The 16,293-nt window shown below is 43.0% G+C and overlaps 1 protein-coding gene across 2 annotated transcripts; it reads right to left on the bottom strand.

Annotated features, from left to right (window-relative positions):
* Positions 1–2,122: 2,122 nt before the first annotated feature.
* aamp (angio-associated, migratory cell protein) lies at positions 2,123–15,355 on the bottom strand. 2 transcript variants are annotated; one of them, XM_054743011.2, is made up of 12 exons: positions 15,268–15,355; positions 5,337–5,439; positions 5,105–5,245; positions 4,917–5,036; positions 4,692–4,831; positions 4,468–4,612; positions 4,217–4,300; positions 4,009–4,124; positions 3,837–3,931; positions 3,677–3,767; positions 3,442–3,596; positions 2,123–2,544 (listed from the first exon to the last, which is right to left on the bottom strand). In XM_054743011.2, exons 1-12 carry the CDS (start codon positions 15,310–15,312, stop codon positions 2,469–2,471), a joined length of 1,311 nt encoding a protein of 436 aa, XP_054598986.1. In that variant the 5' UTR covers positions 15,313–15,355; the 3' UTR covers positions 2,123–2,468. The 2 variants fall into 2 exon arrangements, with proteins under 2 accessions (XP_054598986.1, XP_015807751.1); XM_015952265.3 differs by lacking the exon at positions 15,268–15,355 and adding an exon at positions 5,612–5,702.
* Between the last annotated feature and the right edge of the window lie 938 nt (positions 15,356–16,293).

The following is a 16,293-nucleotide window of genomic DNA, read 5'->3' as shown; positions in this document are numbered from 1 at the left end:
ACAGAATGATGCTTTTCCACCATCAGGTGAGACAGCGAGCAGATCAGCAACTTTTTAAAAATACAGAGAAAGAAAACTGAGTTTAGCTAAAGATTCTCCCAAAACTCACATTTCTTAGCTACAACTTCCTGTATTAGGTCCTTTGCAGAATACAAATGTAATGGTAGCAAGATGCAGACCATAATGAGAGCTCGTGTTAAACAAGCACAAACCCTCGATCACATCTAACACAACTCACATAAACCACCAGTAAATCCATCCTCACAACATGCAGATAAAACAGCATTCAGGCTTTTAAAAGTGGAGTTCTGCAGCTTTTATGGGTGAGCTGTTCATTTTATACACAATGCCTGGTGCACAAGGAAAAGGCACTGGTGAGCAGGATGTCACCTGAAGACCCGCTTCCTTATTTCTGCTGAACAAATGAAAAACGTGATGTCAGTAAAGATCTTAACGAAAAGTTTCACCAACAGAAAAGCAGCATAAATGTGTACAGAAGGAAGAAACCAGTTTAGTCTGGTCTTCATCAGAGTCCCAGTAACTGCTGAACATTTTTGCTCACCTCTGAATCTTCTCATCCATCAGAAGAGACTCGTTGGTGGTTAGTGTGGTTAACACGGTGACTGACAAAAACACTAAACACACAATCATACTGGGCAGCAAAAACACGACAAGCGAGAAGCAAAGGTCGTGTTGAATATTTTATCTGTGGCGGATGTCTGTGAAGGTTCTTCACCACGGCTCATAAACGTCATCAGAAACTGTTTGATTGGGTTTGGAGAATTGTTGGACAGATGAGTAACGCCACGTCTCGGGAGGAATAAAACTTGTACATCTAATGCAGTTTGGTGCTAATTACTAGGCTGAAACAGTAAAAGCTAGCCTGGACAGACGAAGGATGACTAAACTGCTTCAGGTCAACATATGACCTTGTGACACACAAGTAATAACTCTGAAAATGCCTTGAATTAAGTAGACCAGACAACTCTTATCCATCAGATCGTGTCTGACGTGTCCTCCTGGGAGTACCACAGGGCTCAGTCCTGGGCCCAGGACTGTTCCGCCTGTACATCAATGACTGTTTAGTGGTGTGTGATGGTGTTTAGGTCCTAAAATATGCAGACGATCCTGTCATTATGTCATCTTATTCCCGTGGAAACCGTTTCCCAGGTTTAAAGCTCTCCTCCTGTAGATGTACTGGATCAGAAACCTCTGCAGGATCACTGCCGCTACAAACTCAATAAACATGCTTAGTTCAGACAATCTAGTAACTCAGGTGTTCGGCTTGTTTTTACGACATGACTACTCAAGCACCGGCCTTTGGTGCTTTTTGCACCTGAAGCTACTAAAGAGTGGAACAAACTGATTTTATCACACAAAGTTTAAATTGATCTTCCATTTTGTTACTTCATATGTTCTTGCTTGAATATGATTTAGTTATTCTCCAAGGGAAATGTTATTTCTGGCTAAATTCGGCACAAAGCCTCTGCGTCATGTTTTATTCTTCGTGATGATATAAGCTGATATAATAAAACAAGGCCTGTAAAAATGGCTGTGGAATAAACATCTGGGCAGTTTTTCATGACGTCATAATATAAGATATACTCCTTTTCTATTTGTTGTTTAAAAATAACATGACAATGTTTAATAGTAATAAAAGTTGCTTATTTACATAAAGGTGAGGCTAGAAAATATGGAAGGAAAACACCTAAATCATGAGTGAGTGGGCAGCATGAAAAAACCCCACAGTGATTCCCTTACACAAAATCATGATAGTTAGCTTCATGCTAACATGCTATTTATGCAACAGCTGGTATTTAGCCGAGTCATAGCATAAATCGCTAACTCACTGTTAGCTTTAAAGCTAGAAATCATCACCAAGTAAAGCTAAACTTTCAGTTTTTAAGATTAAGCGCTAAATCCATCAGGCTCAGACTGTGCCTTAAACATCTCCAGGTCGTGATGCAAGTCTCTAATGTCCAGAAACACACCTTTGGCAGGTGAGAGAACAGGTTAATTTTCTGTCCACAAGCCCTGTAAATAACTTTGGCCTGGATTCGGAGCGTGCTGCTTCAGATGCATCTTTATCTCCTAAATGATAAACACACATGAACTAGATGGATAAGTTACCCAGACGGGAGGGTTTTGTTTTATTTACATGAAAAACTTCATCCGAGAGCAGGAACAGCCCACACACACGTCCTCGGACGCAAAAGTTACAGTTAAATTACAGGAAATGGGCTTCATTTAACATTAAAAGTGGATGTGGCCACCGTGAATCTGTTGGATTATCTGAACATTTAAACAGAAAAAAGCAGAAAGACTTTTTTTCCGAATCTTCAGCATCTACCAGTGACACACAGGAAGGATGAAAAACCAGAGATTAGTCATAATCCTGAGGAGAAAAGGGAGGATCCGTTCTCATCAACAACAGTCAGTCTCTCCTGACTCAGTTCCTCCGCTGGGATTTATCGATCAGGTCTCTGGAGGCAGAAGACTTTGGCCTGGTTGTCTCCGGAGGCGGTAACAGCGACAGACGCTTCCCTGAGGAGAGACAAAAACACCCAGGATGAGATTATAGCAACATTTAGCAGCTACATTTAAAAAAATGTGTAAAATGTGATTATTGTTTAATAAAATCTGTCTTCAAAAACACGATTAGCTCGACTGAAGCTGCTTAGAAGATCCTTTTCTTCATGAATTAGGATATTTCTATAACAAATCAGCTTAAGATGGAGACAATTAAAGGATTAACTCATTAGAAACATGAGCCGCACATTCTGTATTAAATAATCAGCTGTCAATGTGTGTGTGTGTGTGTGTGTGTGTGTGTGTGTGTGTGTGTGTGTGTGTGTGTGTGTGTGTGTGTGTATGGATCACTTCAGTTACTGCTGACCTGATTATATTCTAGACGGCACTGAAGGATGTTTCAAAAACAAATCTCCGTGGAAATCTCAGAAGTTTAAACAAAAATAAATCAGAAAATAAAGTTTTCCTTAAATGTTTATTTAAGTCCAGCATTCATAAGAATTCTTTGATATGTAAATCTAACAGAGAACATTTCCAAACAGGCGCCCTCTAGGGGACTAGCAGCACAGCACGTGCCAATTTCTGCTAAATGATTTACTTAGTTTCATGACTTTTATGTGTTTCATAGAGCTGATTAACCAGTTTAATCAGATTATTTTCCTAGATTTGAGGGACAAATTAATCATAAATGTACTAAATTAATTTTCTAATTTACACCTATTTATGAAAATCAAAATTTTGGATATGCATTTACATTTTATTCTGGTAAATTTATGACTCATCAGGAACGTTTGGTCTTTTATTATGTATAATATAAGTTTTGGACAATGGCCCAACAACAGCATCGAAGATCTAATCCTCCTCAGAATCACCACGACAACCGGTGTTCAGGTGGTATCAGAGCAGTCGTACCTGTTGACGGTAAAGTCGAGGATCTCTGCGGCGTGGCCGCGGTACTCGGACAGCATGTTTCCAGAACGAGCGTCCCATAAGCGCAGCGCTCCGTCTAAACTGCAGGTGGAAACCACAGAAGAAGACTCCTCCCACTGCAGGTGGACGATGCCCGCCTGGAGGAGCAGAGAGAAGATGGGACACATAACTCTTCTGAACACTGGTAACACATAAACCAGGGTACACGAGGCTGTACCTCATGTGGACACCGGTGCCTCAGAGCCTGAGATGAAAGGTCGTAAATGGCCAGAGTTCCATCCAGGTATGCCACGGCGATAAGAGGCAAACTGGAAAAGATTTGTCACAGTCAGAGATGAAAATCTTAGGATTTTCTTCTTTAAAATCACGCGACTCACATGTTGCAAAAGCCCACAGACTCCACAGAGTTGGATTCCTCCTCGTCTTTGGCTCCTTTTTCTGCCCCTCCCTTCACAGCGAACACCCCTACAACCTTCACACCGTTCAGAACAGAAGCTGTTAACAACACCTGTTTTTATCGCCACTCTGCCTGTTTTTCCGGACTCTCACCTTGCCTGTGGCGGTGTTGATCAGCTTGGCACAGCCGTCCACTGAACCCGTCAGGACCAGAGAGCCGTCCCTGTTGCACGCCAGGCAGGTCAGCGCCCCCTGGTGTCCATCCTGACCTGACGAACAGTGCAGGGAAAACTTCAACATGTTTTCAGGAAGAAACATCATCCAACAGTTCCATCATCCTGCAGTTATGTTTCCTGCTTACCTTTAATAACGTGGATAGCATTCCCGTGCTTTAGATCCCAAACCCGGACCGTTCCATCCTCGTAACCCACGACGGCTCGTTTTCCTGCAGGAGGAAAATTACAGACGTTACTTGACAAATTATACTTCTTTATAACTGAAAATTATGATTTGGGAGTAAAGACTTCCACATAGAAGGTCTGTTACTGCTAGTGAGAATTAGCCCAACCTGGAGAAAATGTTAACATTTCCCTCCCGGTTCAGGTTTCTCACCATCAGGCAGGACTTTGCCGCTGGTGGCCTGACACGCTGGACTCTGGAAGGTTTTACAGTCGCCTGCAGGGATCTTCCACATCCACACGCTGCCATCGTTGGCTCCCGCCAGCAGCACCGGAGCGCATGGATGCCACTCCAGCCACTAGAGCGGAGAGGCAATAGGAAGTAGCTTCGTGAAGGTTTCCTAGAGATGGACCAAGTGTGACCTTTGATGGCTGTACCTCCAAATCTCCCACTTCAAACGACCAGATCTCCTCTTTGGTTTCCATCTTCCACACTTTGATCAGGCCACTCATGTCTCCAGTAGCCACCAGAGAGGAGTCATGGCTGAACATGGCACACGTCACAGAGTCCTTGTGTCCTGAGGAGGAAGGGACAAATGTTAATCTGTCTCCTAGCTGGCCTAATGAGAACTTCAGAGCCTTGAGGAGGTGTGCATTGCTCACCGGAGCACTCCAGCAGAACCTCTCCGTCGCTCACCCTCCAGACAAACGCCTTGTCATCCTCTCCTCCTGTCACTGCCAGACTGTTTGTGGCCGGGTCCAAACTCACACAGAACACCGAGCCTGAACAGGAGAGCAGAACCATCAGCTGTGTCCCTTAGAAGCAGCAAAAACAGCAGCTTTAGATCTACCTGTGTGTTTGGAGAAGGTCAGCTCGCTGTCATCCTGATCTGCCTCAGCTTCCATCTCATCTTCTGTCTCCCAGCCTTCATCCTCCTCCGGGTTTGCGGATTCTTCAAAGTCCGCATCTCCCAGCACGTCAGCCAAGTCATCTAAGAGAGAAGACAACCGCTTTAAACCCTCCCAAACCTGCTCAGATGTGTGATCCTGCCCTAACAGCTTCTATCGAGACTTCCTGCCCACCTGGACCAGGCTCGGTGTCGTTCAGGTCGATCACTTCAATAATCTCCTCATCTCCGTGGAGCTCAATAGCATTCTCCTCCGTGTTCTCCATGCTGTAAGCTAGCTAAGAGATAGCAAAACAACCGCAAAGTAACAACGCGAGTCAAACTAAGTTAGCTCACGAGCTAGCTTTCTGCGTCAGACGAAACTACAAGTCACGCTTTTCCTTTAAACTCTCGACTTGAATCGTTGTAGGAACTTATTAAAATAACATGTCAGAAAAGCTGTCTACTCACGATTTCTTCACATGTTGCTAACAGCGACGGGGAATCTGCCGCATAATGATGACGACAGAAACTAACCCTTTAGCGGACATGTTTGCTTATGTCCACCAGAGAATGCTGTTGTCACGCTGCTGAATCAATGTAAAATTATTTTATTTAGTTAAATGAGGTTTAATGTGTTGTTTATTTTATTTAATTTTACTTAATATATATTTTGTTTAACGATAGAAAATTTATATTAAAAGTGTTTGCGCATTAATTTTAAAAGATTACATTATTCCCAATCAGGAATAGATTTTCCATTATAACATCATCAGTTTCTGCAATATCAGAATTTTCATTTCCTTTCCTATTAATTATTTTTAATGAACATACCAACCAGGGAAAAATGCACATTTTTATGGAAAAATTTTTGCCGATTTTCTCCAAAAATCTGACGTGAATTTATAAATCTGTGTTTTGTGTTTATCTGTAATCTCTGATTAGCATCTTCCTCCTCCTCTTCTCTCTTCTCCCTCTTGAGCCAACAGCTGCTGGAACGGATTTCCCTCCATCCATTACTCCCCACTAACACTCAGAGGATGTCTCCTGAGACGTGAACAACTCATCAGAGCTGTAATGTACCCTTATGTTTTTAAAAAGGCATTGAAGGACTTCAAACTTTAAGATTGTTCTTTTTTTGGTTTAATTCCCTCTCTGATGATTATTAAAGCTAAGGCAACAAAATAGATGAATCAGGAAATGTTGTCATCATTTTGCAGCAGTAAACTTTAGTTAATCCACAGATTTGTGCCTCTCAACATGCCGTAAAAGCACAGAGAAATCATCATTAGCAGCAGCTGTTCTTTCCTCCTCCATACCTTCTACAGCCAGATTTATTTTATGAACACTTAACAGAGTTTGTCTACTTCAGGTCTTTTGGTTGGAGTTAAATGTCTATGGTTATACTGTCTGCTGGCAGGACTCACATCTTGCATGTCCAAAAAAGTTTTACAGGCATGCCCGGGCCCCTCCGTGGAAAAACACAAGCATCCCACGATGTGGTGGGATGTGGAAACATCAGGGTGTACGCTATTGAGACGCTTTACAAACTGCATTAAATCACGACTAAGACGCTGCTGAACCCTTGAAACTCAGACATTAACTGCTTCAGTCGCTTGAATTCTGTAGTTTATTTGAGCTTGACGCTAAAAGGCTAAAGGCAGACCATAATGTTTGTGCCAGTAAATTTGCTTTTATATGTTTGTTAGCTAAATATCTCAAAGACTAATGGGACACAACTCTCAGGAAGCCATCACTAGATGCTGGTCAACAGCCTTTAGGGTCAAACCAAATCAAGAATCACAGCTAACAGACCTGAGGAAAAACAAAATGGCTACAACTCAGTCCGTTTTCATAGATGTTGAGCTAGAGTTACGTGTAGATGTAGTTAAGAGTAGTTCTAATTATTTACTTCTAGCATTAAATTTAGTTTAATATTTTTTCTTTGAAACGTTGAACCAATAGCTACAATTCAAGATGGTGGCCACAGCTAAAATTAGCCAATCTATGCTAACTCATAACAGCTGTAACTCAATGGATTTCACAGGGATTGAGCTAAAATTTGGTGGTTTAGTAGCTAAGAGTCATCCCTGACACATACTGTTTATACATCTCATTGTGTTACATTTTTGTCAAATTTTCATCATTTACTGTTGCAACCCTGTTTGTTAGCAAAAGAACCTGGACTGAGCTCTCCGTAGGTAAAGACTGGACGCTCATTTACAACAGATTTGGAGTCAAGATCTGATAAATAACCAACAAAAAATCCGTGTTTAGTCTGTGAATATAACATATATTAGAGTCACATAGCCTAAAACATTCCTTAAGATCTTGCTATTTTAGAAGAAGACTATCTTTTATGGCACCTCTCAAAAATAAAAATCATGAATAAAATGTAAAAAAGATTTTTAAAAAGTTATTAAAAAATAAGTTGAAAATATGGGGAAATTTTTTTTCATTAAAAATGGTAAGGAAAGGGAGAGATAAAATGAATAGGAAAGAGGGAAATCAGTGGGTCCTGGGAAAAGTGGAATTAGTAGAAAGAGCAGAACAAGGATAGGGTGGTGATGAAGGTCCCACCAAAGCTTGAACAGATGAGTTTTCAGCTGTAGCCAGAAGGTTTTGGTCACTGGATCTCTGGGACCTGCTGGAGGCGTAGGGACTGAGAAGATCACCAATATGTGATGGTGCTTGTTCATGTAAGGCCCTAAAGAGCAGGGGCCTCATTTATCAAGCTTGCTTATGCACAAAACTGGGTTGGAAAACTGCGCAAGTAACTTTCCATGCAAACTTTGCGATTTATGAAAGAAAACTTAGCGGAAAAATGTGCAACTTTAAGTTGACTAAGGACCTGGCTTACGCACAGTTTGGACATGGAGAGCACCTGCAGTGCTGCTGCTGAGAAGGATACAATTATGAAATCCTGCAGCATTATCACTTGTACTGCTTCGTTTACACACAGAACAAGACCCCACATACACGTGCACACACACATACACACACACGTGCACACACACAGCCTGAAACGCAGAATACAGAATGCAGAATATCAGCAGGGGGACAGATCGAGACAGAATGTCTTGCATCTGTGACAGTGTGAGTGTCCTGTCACTGTGACCTGAGTGATCATGCGCCCTGGCTACTTGGACAAGAGAAATCTCTGTTTGGGTGACTGGTTAGTGTGTGTGACTTTCACCCGGGAGTCTGGGAATCAAATCCTGATTGGGCCATTTTTTTTTATATCTGCCACGGATCTCTCTGAAGAATTCACAACATTGACGGCTTCAGCAACACTGTGTCACACTGTGGATTTTCTCTTATTTGTTTTCAATTCAATTCAAAAATACTTTATTAATCCCAGAGGGAAATTGATTGCTGTAGTAGCTCAGATTAATAATAATAATCAAGTCATGAAAGAGTTATTGTATATTACAATGGCTGTTGGCAGGAAGGATCTTCAGTAGCGGTCAGTGTTGCAGCGAAACTGAAGAAGCCTCTGACTGAAGACACTCTTCCGTTGTCAGATAGTCTCGTGAAGAGAATGCTCAGGGTTGTCCATAATATTCTTGATTCTCTGACGAATCCTTCTTTGCATTATCTCCTCCAGTGGTTCCACAGTTGTCCCCAGAACAGAACCAGCCTTTGTTATTAGGCTGTTGAGCCTTTTCAGGTCCCTGCTTCTGATGCTACTACCCCAACCGACGATGGCTGAAGAGATTACACTCTCAACAACAGACTTGTAGAAGATCTGCAGTATCTTGCTACAGACATTGAAGGACCTAAGCATCCTCAAGAAGTGCAGTCTGCTGTGTCCCTTCTTGTAAACAGCTTGGCTGTTCTTTCTCCAGTCCAATCTGTTGTACAGGTGAACTCCAAGGTATTTGTATTCCTCAACTACCTCCACTTCTTCTCCCATGATGGAAACAGTGTTTGACTCCACCCTGTTTCTTCTGAAGTCTAAAATCATCTCCTTTGTTTTGTTCACATTCATGGTCAGATGATTGTTTCCACACCATGCCACAAAGCGCTCCACCAGCTCTCTGTACTGCTTCCTGTCCATCTCCGATACACCCGACAACTGCAGAGTCATCTGAGTATTTCTGTAAATGACAGGTCTCTGATTTGTACTGGAAGTCTGAGGTGTACAGGGTGAAATGAAATGGTGAGAGTACAGTCCCCTGTGGTGCTCCAATGTTACTGATCGCCTGGTTTGATGTGCAGTTCTTCAGCCTCACAAACTGTGGTCTGTTTGTCAGGTAGTCTTTAATCCAGGCGATAGTTGAGGCCCCAACCTGTGTCTTCTGGAGTTTCTGGCAAAGTGCATCAGGCTGGATTGTGTTAAATGCACTGGAGAAATCAAAGAACATCTCACAGTGACTCTCACAGTGCTGCCTGCTTTGTCCAGATGACAGTGGATTGGTTGAAGCAGCTGGATGATGGCATCTTCAACTCCAATTCCATGGCGATAAACAAACTGCAGCGGGTCCTGATATGTTCTAGTTTGCTTATTCAGGTGGACCAACAGGAGTCTCTCCAGGACCTTCATGGTATGGGATGTCATGGCAACCGGTCTATAGTCACAATTGACTGATGGGCGAGTTTTCTTTGGAACTGGAACAAGGCAGGATGTCTTCCACAGGACTGGAACAATCTCCTGGGCTAGGCTGAGGTTGAAGAGGTGCTGTAGAATCCCACAGAGCTGCTCTGCACAGACCTTCAGTACTCTGGGGCTGACACCATCTGGACCTGCAGCCTTGTTCCTGTTCAGTCTCTCCAGCTGCCTCTTCATCTGACTTCTAGAGACAGATAGGTGGGAGGGGGAGGTAAATGGGGCAGCAGCATCTCCTGACTTGGTTGAAGACAGATTTATAGAACCAGAAGAGTCCATGACTGCGTTAGAGGACAAAAGAGCTGGCGTGTGACAGGAAAATGTTGGATCAGAGGAGGATGGGATGTCTGACTGGCTGGGGACAGGCAAGGATGATGCTGGGTTTGTTCCTGAATTGAACCTATTGAAGAACTTGTTCAGTTCATTGGCTGCGTCCAGGCTGCCATCTGTGCAATCCTTCCTCTGCTTGAAGCCTGTGATCTTGTTCATCCCTGACCAGACATCACTGATATTGTTTCTCTGTAGTTTGTTCTCCAGCTTCTTCCTGTATGCCTCCTTGCTGTCTCTGATCTTGATCTTCAGTTGCTTCTGTATACTCTTCAATAATTCCCTGTCTCCCTCCTTGAAGGCTCTTTTTTCATTTAGCAGATTCTTCAGTTCACTGGTGATCCAGGGTTTGTTATTAGCGAAGCATCTCACTGTTCTGGTGGGTATGAAATTGTCCACACAGAAGTTTATATAGTCAGTGACACATCCAGTCATGGCACTGATGTCCTCTTCATATCATTTGCAGAGAGGCATCCAATCTGTGGTCTCAAAACAACTCTGCAGGGCTTCTTCAGCATCCTGTGACCATTTTCTCACAGTTCTTCTTGTCACAGGTTGCCTCTGAACAAGTGGTTTGTATTCTGAGCAGAGAAAAACAAGATTGTGATCTGATTGTCCCAGAGGAGGTCTTGTTTTGGACATGTATGCATTCTTTACATTTGCATAACACAAATCCAATGTCTTGTTTTCTCTGTTAGAGCAGCTGACAAACTGTTGAAATGTTGGAAGTGTAGCAGAGAGCGAGGCATGATTAAAATCACCAGATATAGCCACAAATGCATTGGGGTGCTGGGTTTGTAGCTTAGCGACAACAGAACTGATGGCATCACATGCATTTTCAGCAATGGCTGAAGGTGGAATATAAATGGTTGCCAAGACAACACTGGTGAACTCTCTTGGCAAAAGCACTTCCTTTCTTTTCTCCACCTCACCCACAAGTACCTCAACTTTTGCTTGTGAAATAGCGCTTCCTTGATCTGCCTTAATGTACGGTCGCCATGTCATTGGCGGAGCGCTGCAACAGCCGGCATGTGTATATGCATGAGATCCACAAGGCACTTTGCATTGACTATTTATGGCAGTAAGTGGGCTTGGTGAGGGCGGGATGTAACTAAAAAGCAGCTGAGAAACATTCTTGTTAGTCTCTGATTTATGAAGCGGAGATTGCGTGCAGCTGTGCGTACTCCATGTTTGATAGATCACAAACCTACTTGGCGTAAGTACTTTTTTTGGCTGAGCTTAAGTACAGTTTTAGTAAGGATTCTATGCAATGTTTGATAAATGAGACCCCAGGGGTCTCAAATTGTGCAACCCCAGGGGTCTCATTTATCAAACGAGAAATGAAAGGAAGTGGTTTTGCAAAACAAATAAGAGAAAATCCACGGAGTGGCACAGCGTTGCTGAAGCCGTCAATGTTGTGAATTTTTCAGAGAGATCTGTGGCGGATATAAAAAAAATGGTCCAATCAGGATTCAATCCCCAGACTCCCGGGTGAAAGTCACGCACGCTAACCAGTCACCCAAACAGAGATCTCCCTTGTCCAAGTAGCCAGGGCGCATGATCAATCGGGTCACAGTGACGGGACACTCACACTGTCACAGACACATGACATTCTGTCTCAATCTGTCCCCCTGCTGATATTCTGCATTCCATATTCTGCGCTTCTGCATTCCATATTCTGCGCTTCAGGCTGTGTGTGTGTGTGTGTGTGTGTGTGTGTGTGTGTGTGTGTGTGTGTGTGTGTGTGTGTGCGTGTGCCCACACGTATGTGTGTGAGTGTGCGCGCGCATATGTGTGTGTGCGTGCGGGGGGTCTTGTTCTATGTGAAAACGAAGCAGTACAAGTGATAATGCTGCAGGATTTCATAATTTTATCCTTCTCAGCAGCAGCTCTGCAGGTGCTCTCCATGTCCAAAATGTGTGTTAGCAAGGTCCTTAGTCAACTTAAAGTTGCCCACATTTTTCTGCTCAGTTTTCTTTCATAAATCGCAAAGTTTGCGTGGAAAGTTACTTACGAAGGTTTCCGACCCCGTTTTGTGCGTGAGGCCCCAGAACCAGGATTTTGAAATGAACCCTGAAGTTGACTGGCAGCCAGTGAAGCTGGAGGAGATATGGGGTGATGTGGGTGTGTTTGGAGGAAGAGCGAACAAGAGAACTGACATGAGAATCCAGGGTGATACCTGGGTCAAAGGTCACACCAAGGTGTGAGAAAAAAGCTTACCAAGAGTGTCTCTGACTTTGGGAACCAGCTTGTCTGGGGCACAAATGAGGATCTCAGTCTTATTGTCATTCAGCTGTAGAAAGTTCCCACCATCCAGGTTTTAACAGAGTCTAAGCAGGTGTGGAACAGCTGCAGCTTAGACATCTCCATCCATCCATTCATCCATTTTCACCCGCTTATCCGGAGTCGGGTCGCGGGAGCAGTAGCCTAAGTCGAGAGGCCCAGACTTCCCTCTCCCCAGCCACTTGGGCCAGCTCCTCCGGGGAAATCCCAAGGCGTTCCCTGGCCAGGTGAGAGACATAGTCCGTCCACCGTGTCCTGGGTCTACCTTTAGGCCTCCTCCCAGATGGACGTGCCCAGAAAACCTCACCAGGGAGGTGTCCAGAAGGCATCCTGACCAGATGCCCGAGCCACCTCAACTGGCTTCTCTCGATGTGGAGGAGCAGCAGGTCTACTCCGAGCCCCTCCCAGATGACTGAGCATCTCACCCTATCTCTAAGGGAGAACCCAGCCACTCTGCAGAAAAAACTCATTTCCACCACTTGTATCCGCAATCTCGTTCTTTCGGTCACTAACCAAAGCTCATGACCATAGGTGAGGGTACGAATGTAGATCGACCGGTAAATTGAGAGATTCGCCTTCTGACTCAGCTTTCTCTTCACCATGACAGACCTGTACAACGCCCGCATCACTGCAGATGCAGCACCAATCCACCTGTCGATCTCACGCTGTAGTTTTCCCTCACACGTGAACAACACCCCGAGATACTTAAACTCCTCCACTTGGAGCAGGACCTCATCCCTGACCCGAAGAAGGCATTCTACCCTTTTCTGAATCAAGACCATGGTCTCAGCCATGACATCTCATGGGGCTTAAAGTAGATGTACAGTTGGATGTCATCTGATAGATGGTAGGAGATTCCTTTAAAGGAGCTCAGGATGTGCCGAAGACGAAGCAGATAGAGGAGGAAGAGCAGACGCCCCAGCACAGAAACTTGTGGGACACCATGGGTAAGAGAGGTGGTGGAGGACCTAAACTTGGAGATGGCCACAGAGAAGGAACTTTCAGACAGATAAGAGGAGAACCACTCCAGAGCAGATCCTGATAGACCTACCCTGTCTTTCAGCCTCTCCAGTAGCAGGTGATGGTCAACAGAGTCAAAGGCTGCAGTCAGGTCCAGCAGGACCAGAACAGAACAGTCCCCTGCATCACTGTGATTCAGAAGGTTTTTAAAGACCCTAAGAAGAGCTGTTTCAGTAGAATGAGTTCTATGAAAACCTGACTGGAAGCTAACATAGATGTTATGTTCATCAAGAGCAGCTGTGAGCCTTTTCCAAGATCTTGTACAGCAGGAAAAGTTTCCCTGTGCAACAAATCTCTTAATTTGCAGCCCACTCTGGATGCCAAAGGTTACATGATAACACAGAATCGTGCAAAATGCAGTAAAACATGAAACCTTTGTTACACATTTTACTTGCATAAGAAGTAGCTTTAGAGAAACTATGCAAAAACTGAAGCTGGTATTTCCCTAAAAAGGCAAACAAGCTAATTTTCATACCAACACTGAGCAAATAAACAGCTGAACAAGCTGCTGCTGCCATCAGACACTCTCCATTAAAACTCCGATGTGGGAATGTGGTTCTGGTTTAACAGCTTCTTTACAGCAGCTCTCAAATAAAAGACTGAAACACAACCAGCTGGAAGAAACAGACGATATCCCATGATAATTATAGTCTGTTTACATATTCTAGTCAGGATTCACAACCTCAGAAACACGTGACTCCGTTTCCACACAATGGTATATATGATGGTTTAATATTATTTTTATTATTATTAGGACTGTTCCAGCTCTTATTGTTAGTAACCGGTTCCTAATTTTAGACGCTCATATCTTCCTTTGATCTTATTAATTTTCCGTTTCTGAGGCCTAAGGTTTGGATTCTGAGTTATTTTTAGGTCGACTTTCACACCGTTTGTACGTTTCGTTTCACTTTGAGTCACATTTTGTCTTTTATTTCCTGTGAGTGAGTCACAAACACCACCTTCACCCAACAAACTCAACTTTGTTCCCTATTTTAAAACTTTTTTCTAACTAGTTCGGTGTCACCGCTTCCCTCTGACTTCAGTTTCTGTGATTCAGATGAAAACATTTTAACCTGACTTTAATGCTCCTTTGGTTTTCAGGCATGTGCTTGTATCAAATATCATGCTTTTTGTTTGAATATCAGGTTATTTACTTGCTCTAATTTCTTGATTTGTTAAAATTAAAGTAAAAAGTTCCAATATCAGGTTGTGCAAAAACTAAAATCCTGATGATTGGGGCATTTTGTTTTAAAAGGTCTTCTTTATATTAAAAAAAATCTCAGCTGAAATGAAATAAATAACAAGACTGCTTCAGTTATGTTGAATTAATGTTAAATTAATTGCAGTATTACCAAAGAATGGGCTAAAATAATCATTTTCATAAAGCCCAGTGTAGTGTAATGGTTTATGACTCTTTTATTAAAGAGGAACCATCCTACAGAATAATCTGGAATATTAATTTTAATAAATTAATAACCAAATGTTATAGAGATAAGAAGACTCAAAGGTTGTTTTCATCGATAAACTGACGATCATATCAGTGTGTCTGTGTTTTAGTTCAATGAAAAGACAAGTTTGAAATTTAAGAGTTTTAATTCTTCAATTTAAACTAATGATTTGAAATGACAATCATAGGAAAAATAATCAACATTGGCAACCTTGTTGGACAATCTTTAACAGTTGATATTTTTAAGCTTGCACAAATAGACCTTGTGTTGGATGTGCTAAGACTGAGGATAATGGAATTATGAATGCATACATGTATGTATGAGATTGCTTCAGGGAGAGAAAAGGTGAATCTGAGTGAAAAATGATGGTTTGAATATAACTTAGTTCTTATTAGAAAAACTGCATCAGAACACTATCTGTCGTGTTCTGCCTCACCGACCTTAGGACCCTCTTTAGATCCGGACGTCACAGGAGGATGTTTCATCCAGGTCACACCTTGGCTGGCAGAGAAGACGAAGGTGTGCTGACGGTCCAGTCCAGAGTTGACCTCGGTACACGTTGATGAAGCGTTTAGCAGATGTGCTTTCTCAAGTTTAAATTAACTCAGAAATCAAAGACTCTGGACGAGTCTGCGTAAGCTGGTTGCATTACGCTATTCTGTCTGGCTTGACAGAAATAGCGTGGGGGGGGGGGGGGGGGGGGCGGCGGGGCTCCGTTCCCCGTTGGCGTTTGTTCTGCACGTCCGCTCTCTTTCGTTGTCAAACTCGTTCTGATTAACTTAACAAAAACCACTTCTCTTCCCAAAGCAAACTTGTGCGTCAGAGCAAATGTGTTTTGGAGTTACTGTGAATCCAGACCTGTGTGAGCGAGTGTGAAGGTCATCACTAAACATCTCCCAAAAACATTATTTAATTAAGTACTGATTCATTATAGTACATTATGATTACCCAGAGCATAATAATCATTCATTTGATTAAAATACTTTTATAATGAGTAAAGTGATAAAATTATTATTTAGCATTAATAAACAAAGGAAGCGTAAGACTCTTTATTATGACTAGATTGTGTGAGAATTCCTTCTTCCGGAGATGCAGGTGTTGGATGTTGTGAAATTCTTCAGACTTGCTGTCGGCTCAGGTCTTAATCTGTGGGTGAAAGTGCTGGTGACCCAGCTTTGACCCAGCCGGGCAAATACGACCTTTGGCACAGAAAACCCATACTTCCTCACGTTACACCAGGTACCACCTCTATGCCGGTGACTGTCTGATTTATTTGGAAACAAATAAACCAGATTCCACTGGCCTACTCATTGTCTGCCTCTCTGAAGTCAAACGTTGGCTTTCTACTAACTTCCTGATGCTCAACGACAACAAGACTGCAGCTTTTCTTTTTAACCCAAGAAATCCCAATCACTCACCTGGCGACCCCTCTCTCCCCTTCCTAAACATTCACCCTGAGTGACTAG

This window comes from Nothobranchius furzeri, chromosome 14, assembly GCF_043380555.1.
Source record: "Nothobranchius furzeri strain GRZ-AD chromosome 14, NfurGRZ-RIMD1, whole genome shotgun sequence".
Lineage (NCBI taxonomy): Eukaryota > Metazoa > Chordata > Actinopteri > Cyprinodontiformes > Nothobranchiidae > Nothobranchius > Nothobranchius furzeri.
The sequence above is the reverse complement of the archived record's forward strand: the minus strand, read 5'-3'. Positions and strand labels throughout refer to the sequence as shown.

Excerpts from the sequence above, each read along its gene's own strand:
- aamp (XM_054743011.2), bottom strand. The coding sequence starts at position 15,312 with ATGAAACATCCTCCTGTGACGTCCGGATCTAAAGAGGGTCCTAAG. Across the intron at positions 5,440-15,267 it reads GATCTAAAGAGGGTCCTAAG|CTAGCTTACAGCATGGAGAA; the intron begins GTCGGTGAGGCA and ends GCTATCTCTTAG. Across the intron at positions 3,768-3,836 it reads TCTGTGGGCTTTTGCAACAT|TTTGCCTCTTATCGCCGTGG; the intron begins GTGAGTCGCGTG and ends AATCTTTTCCAG.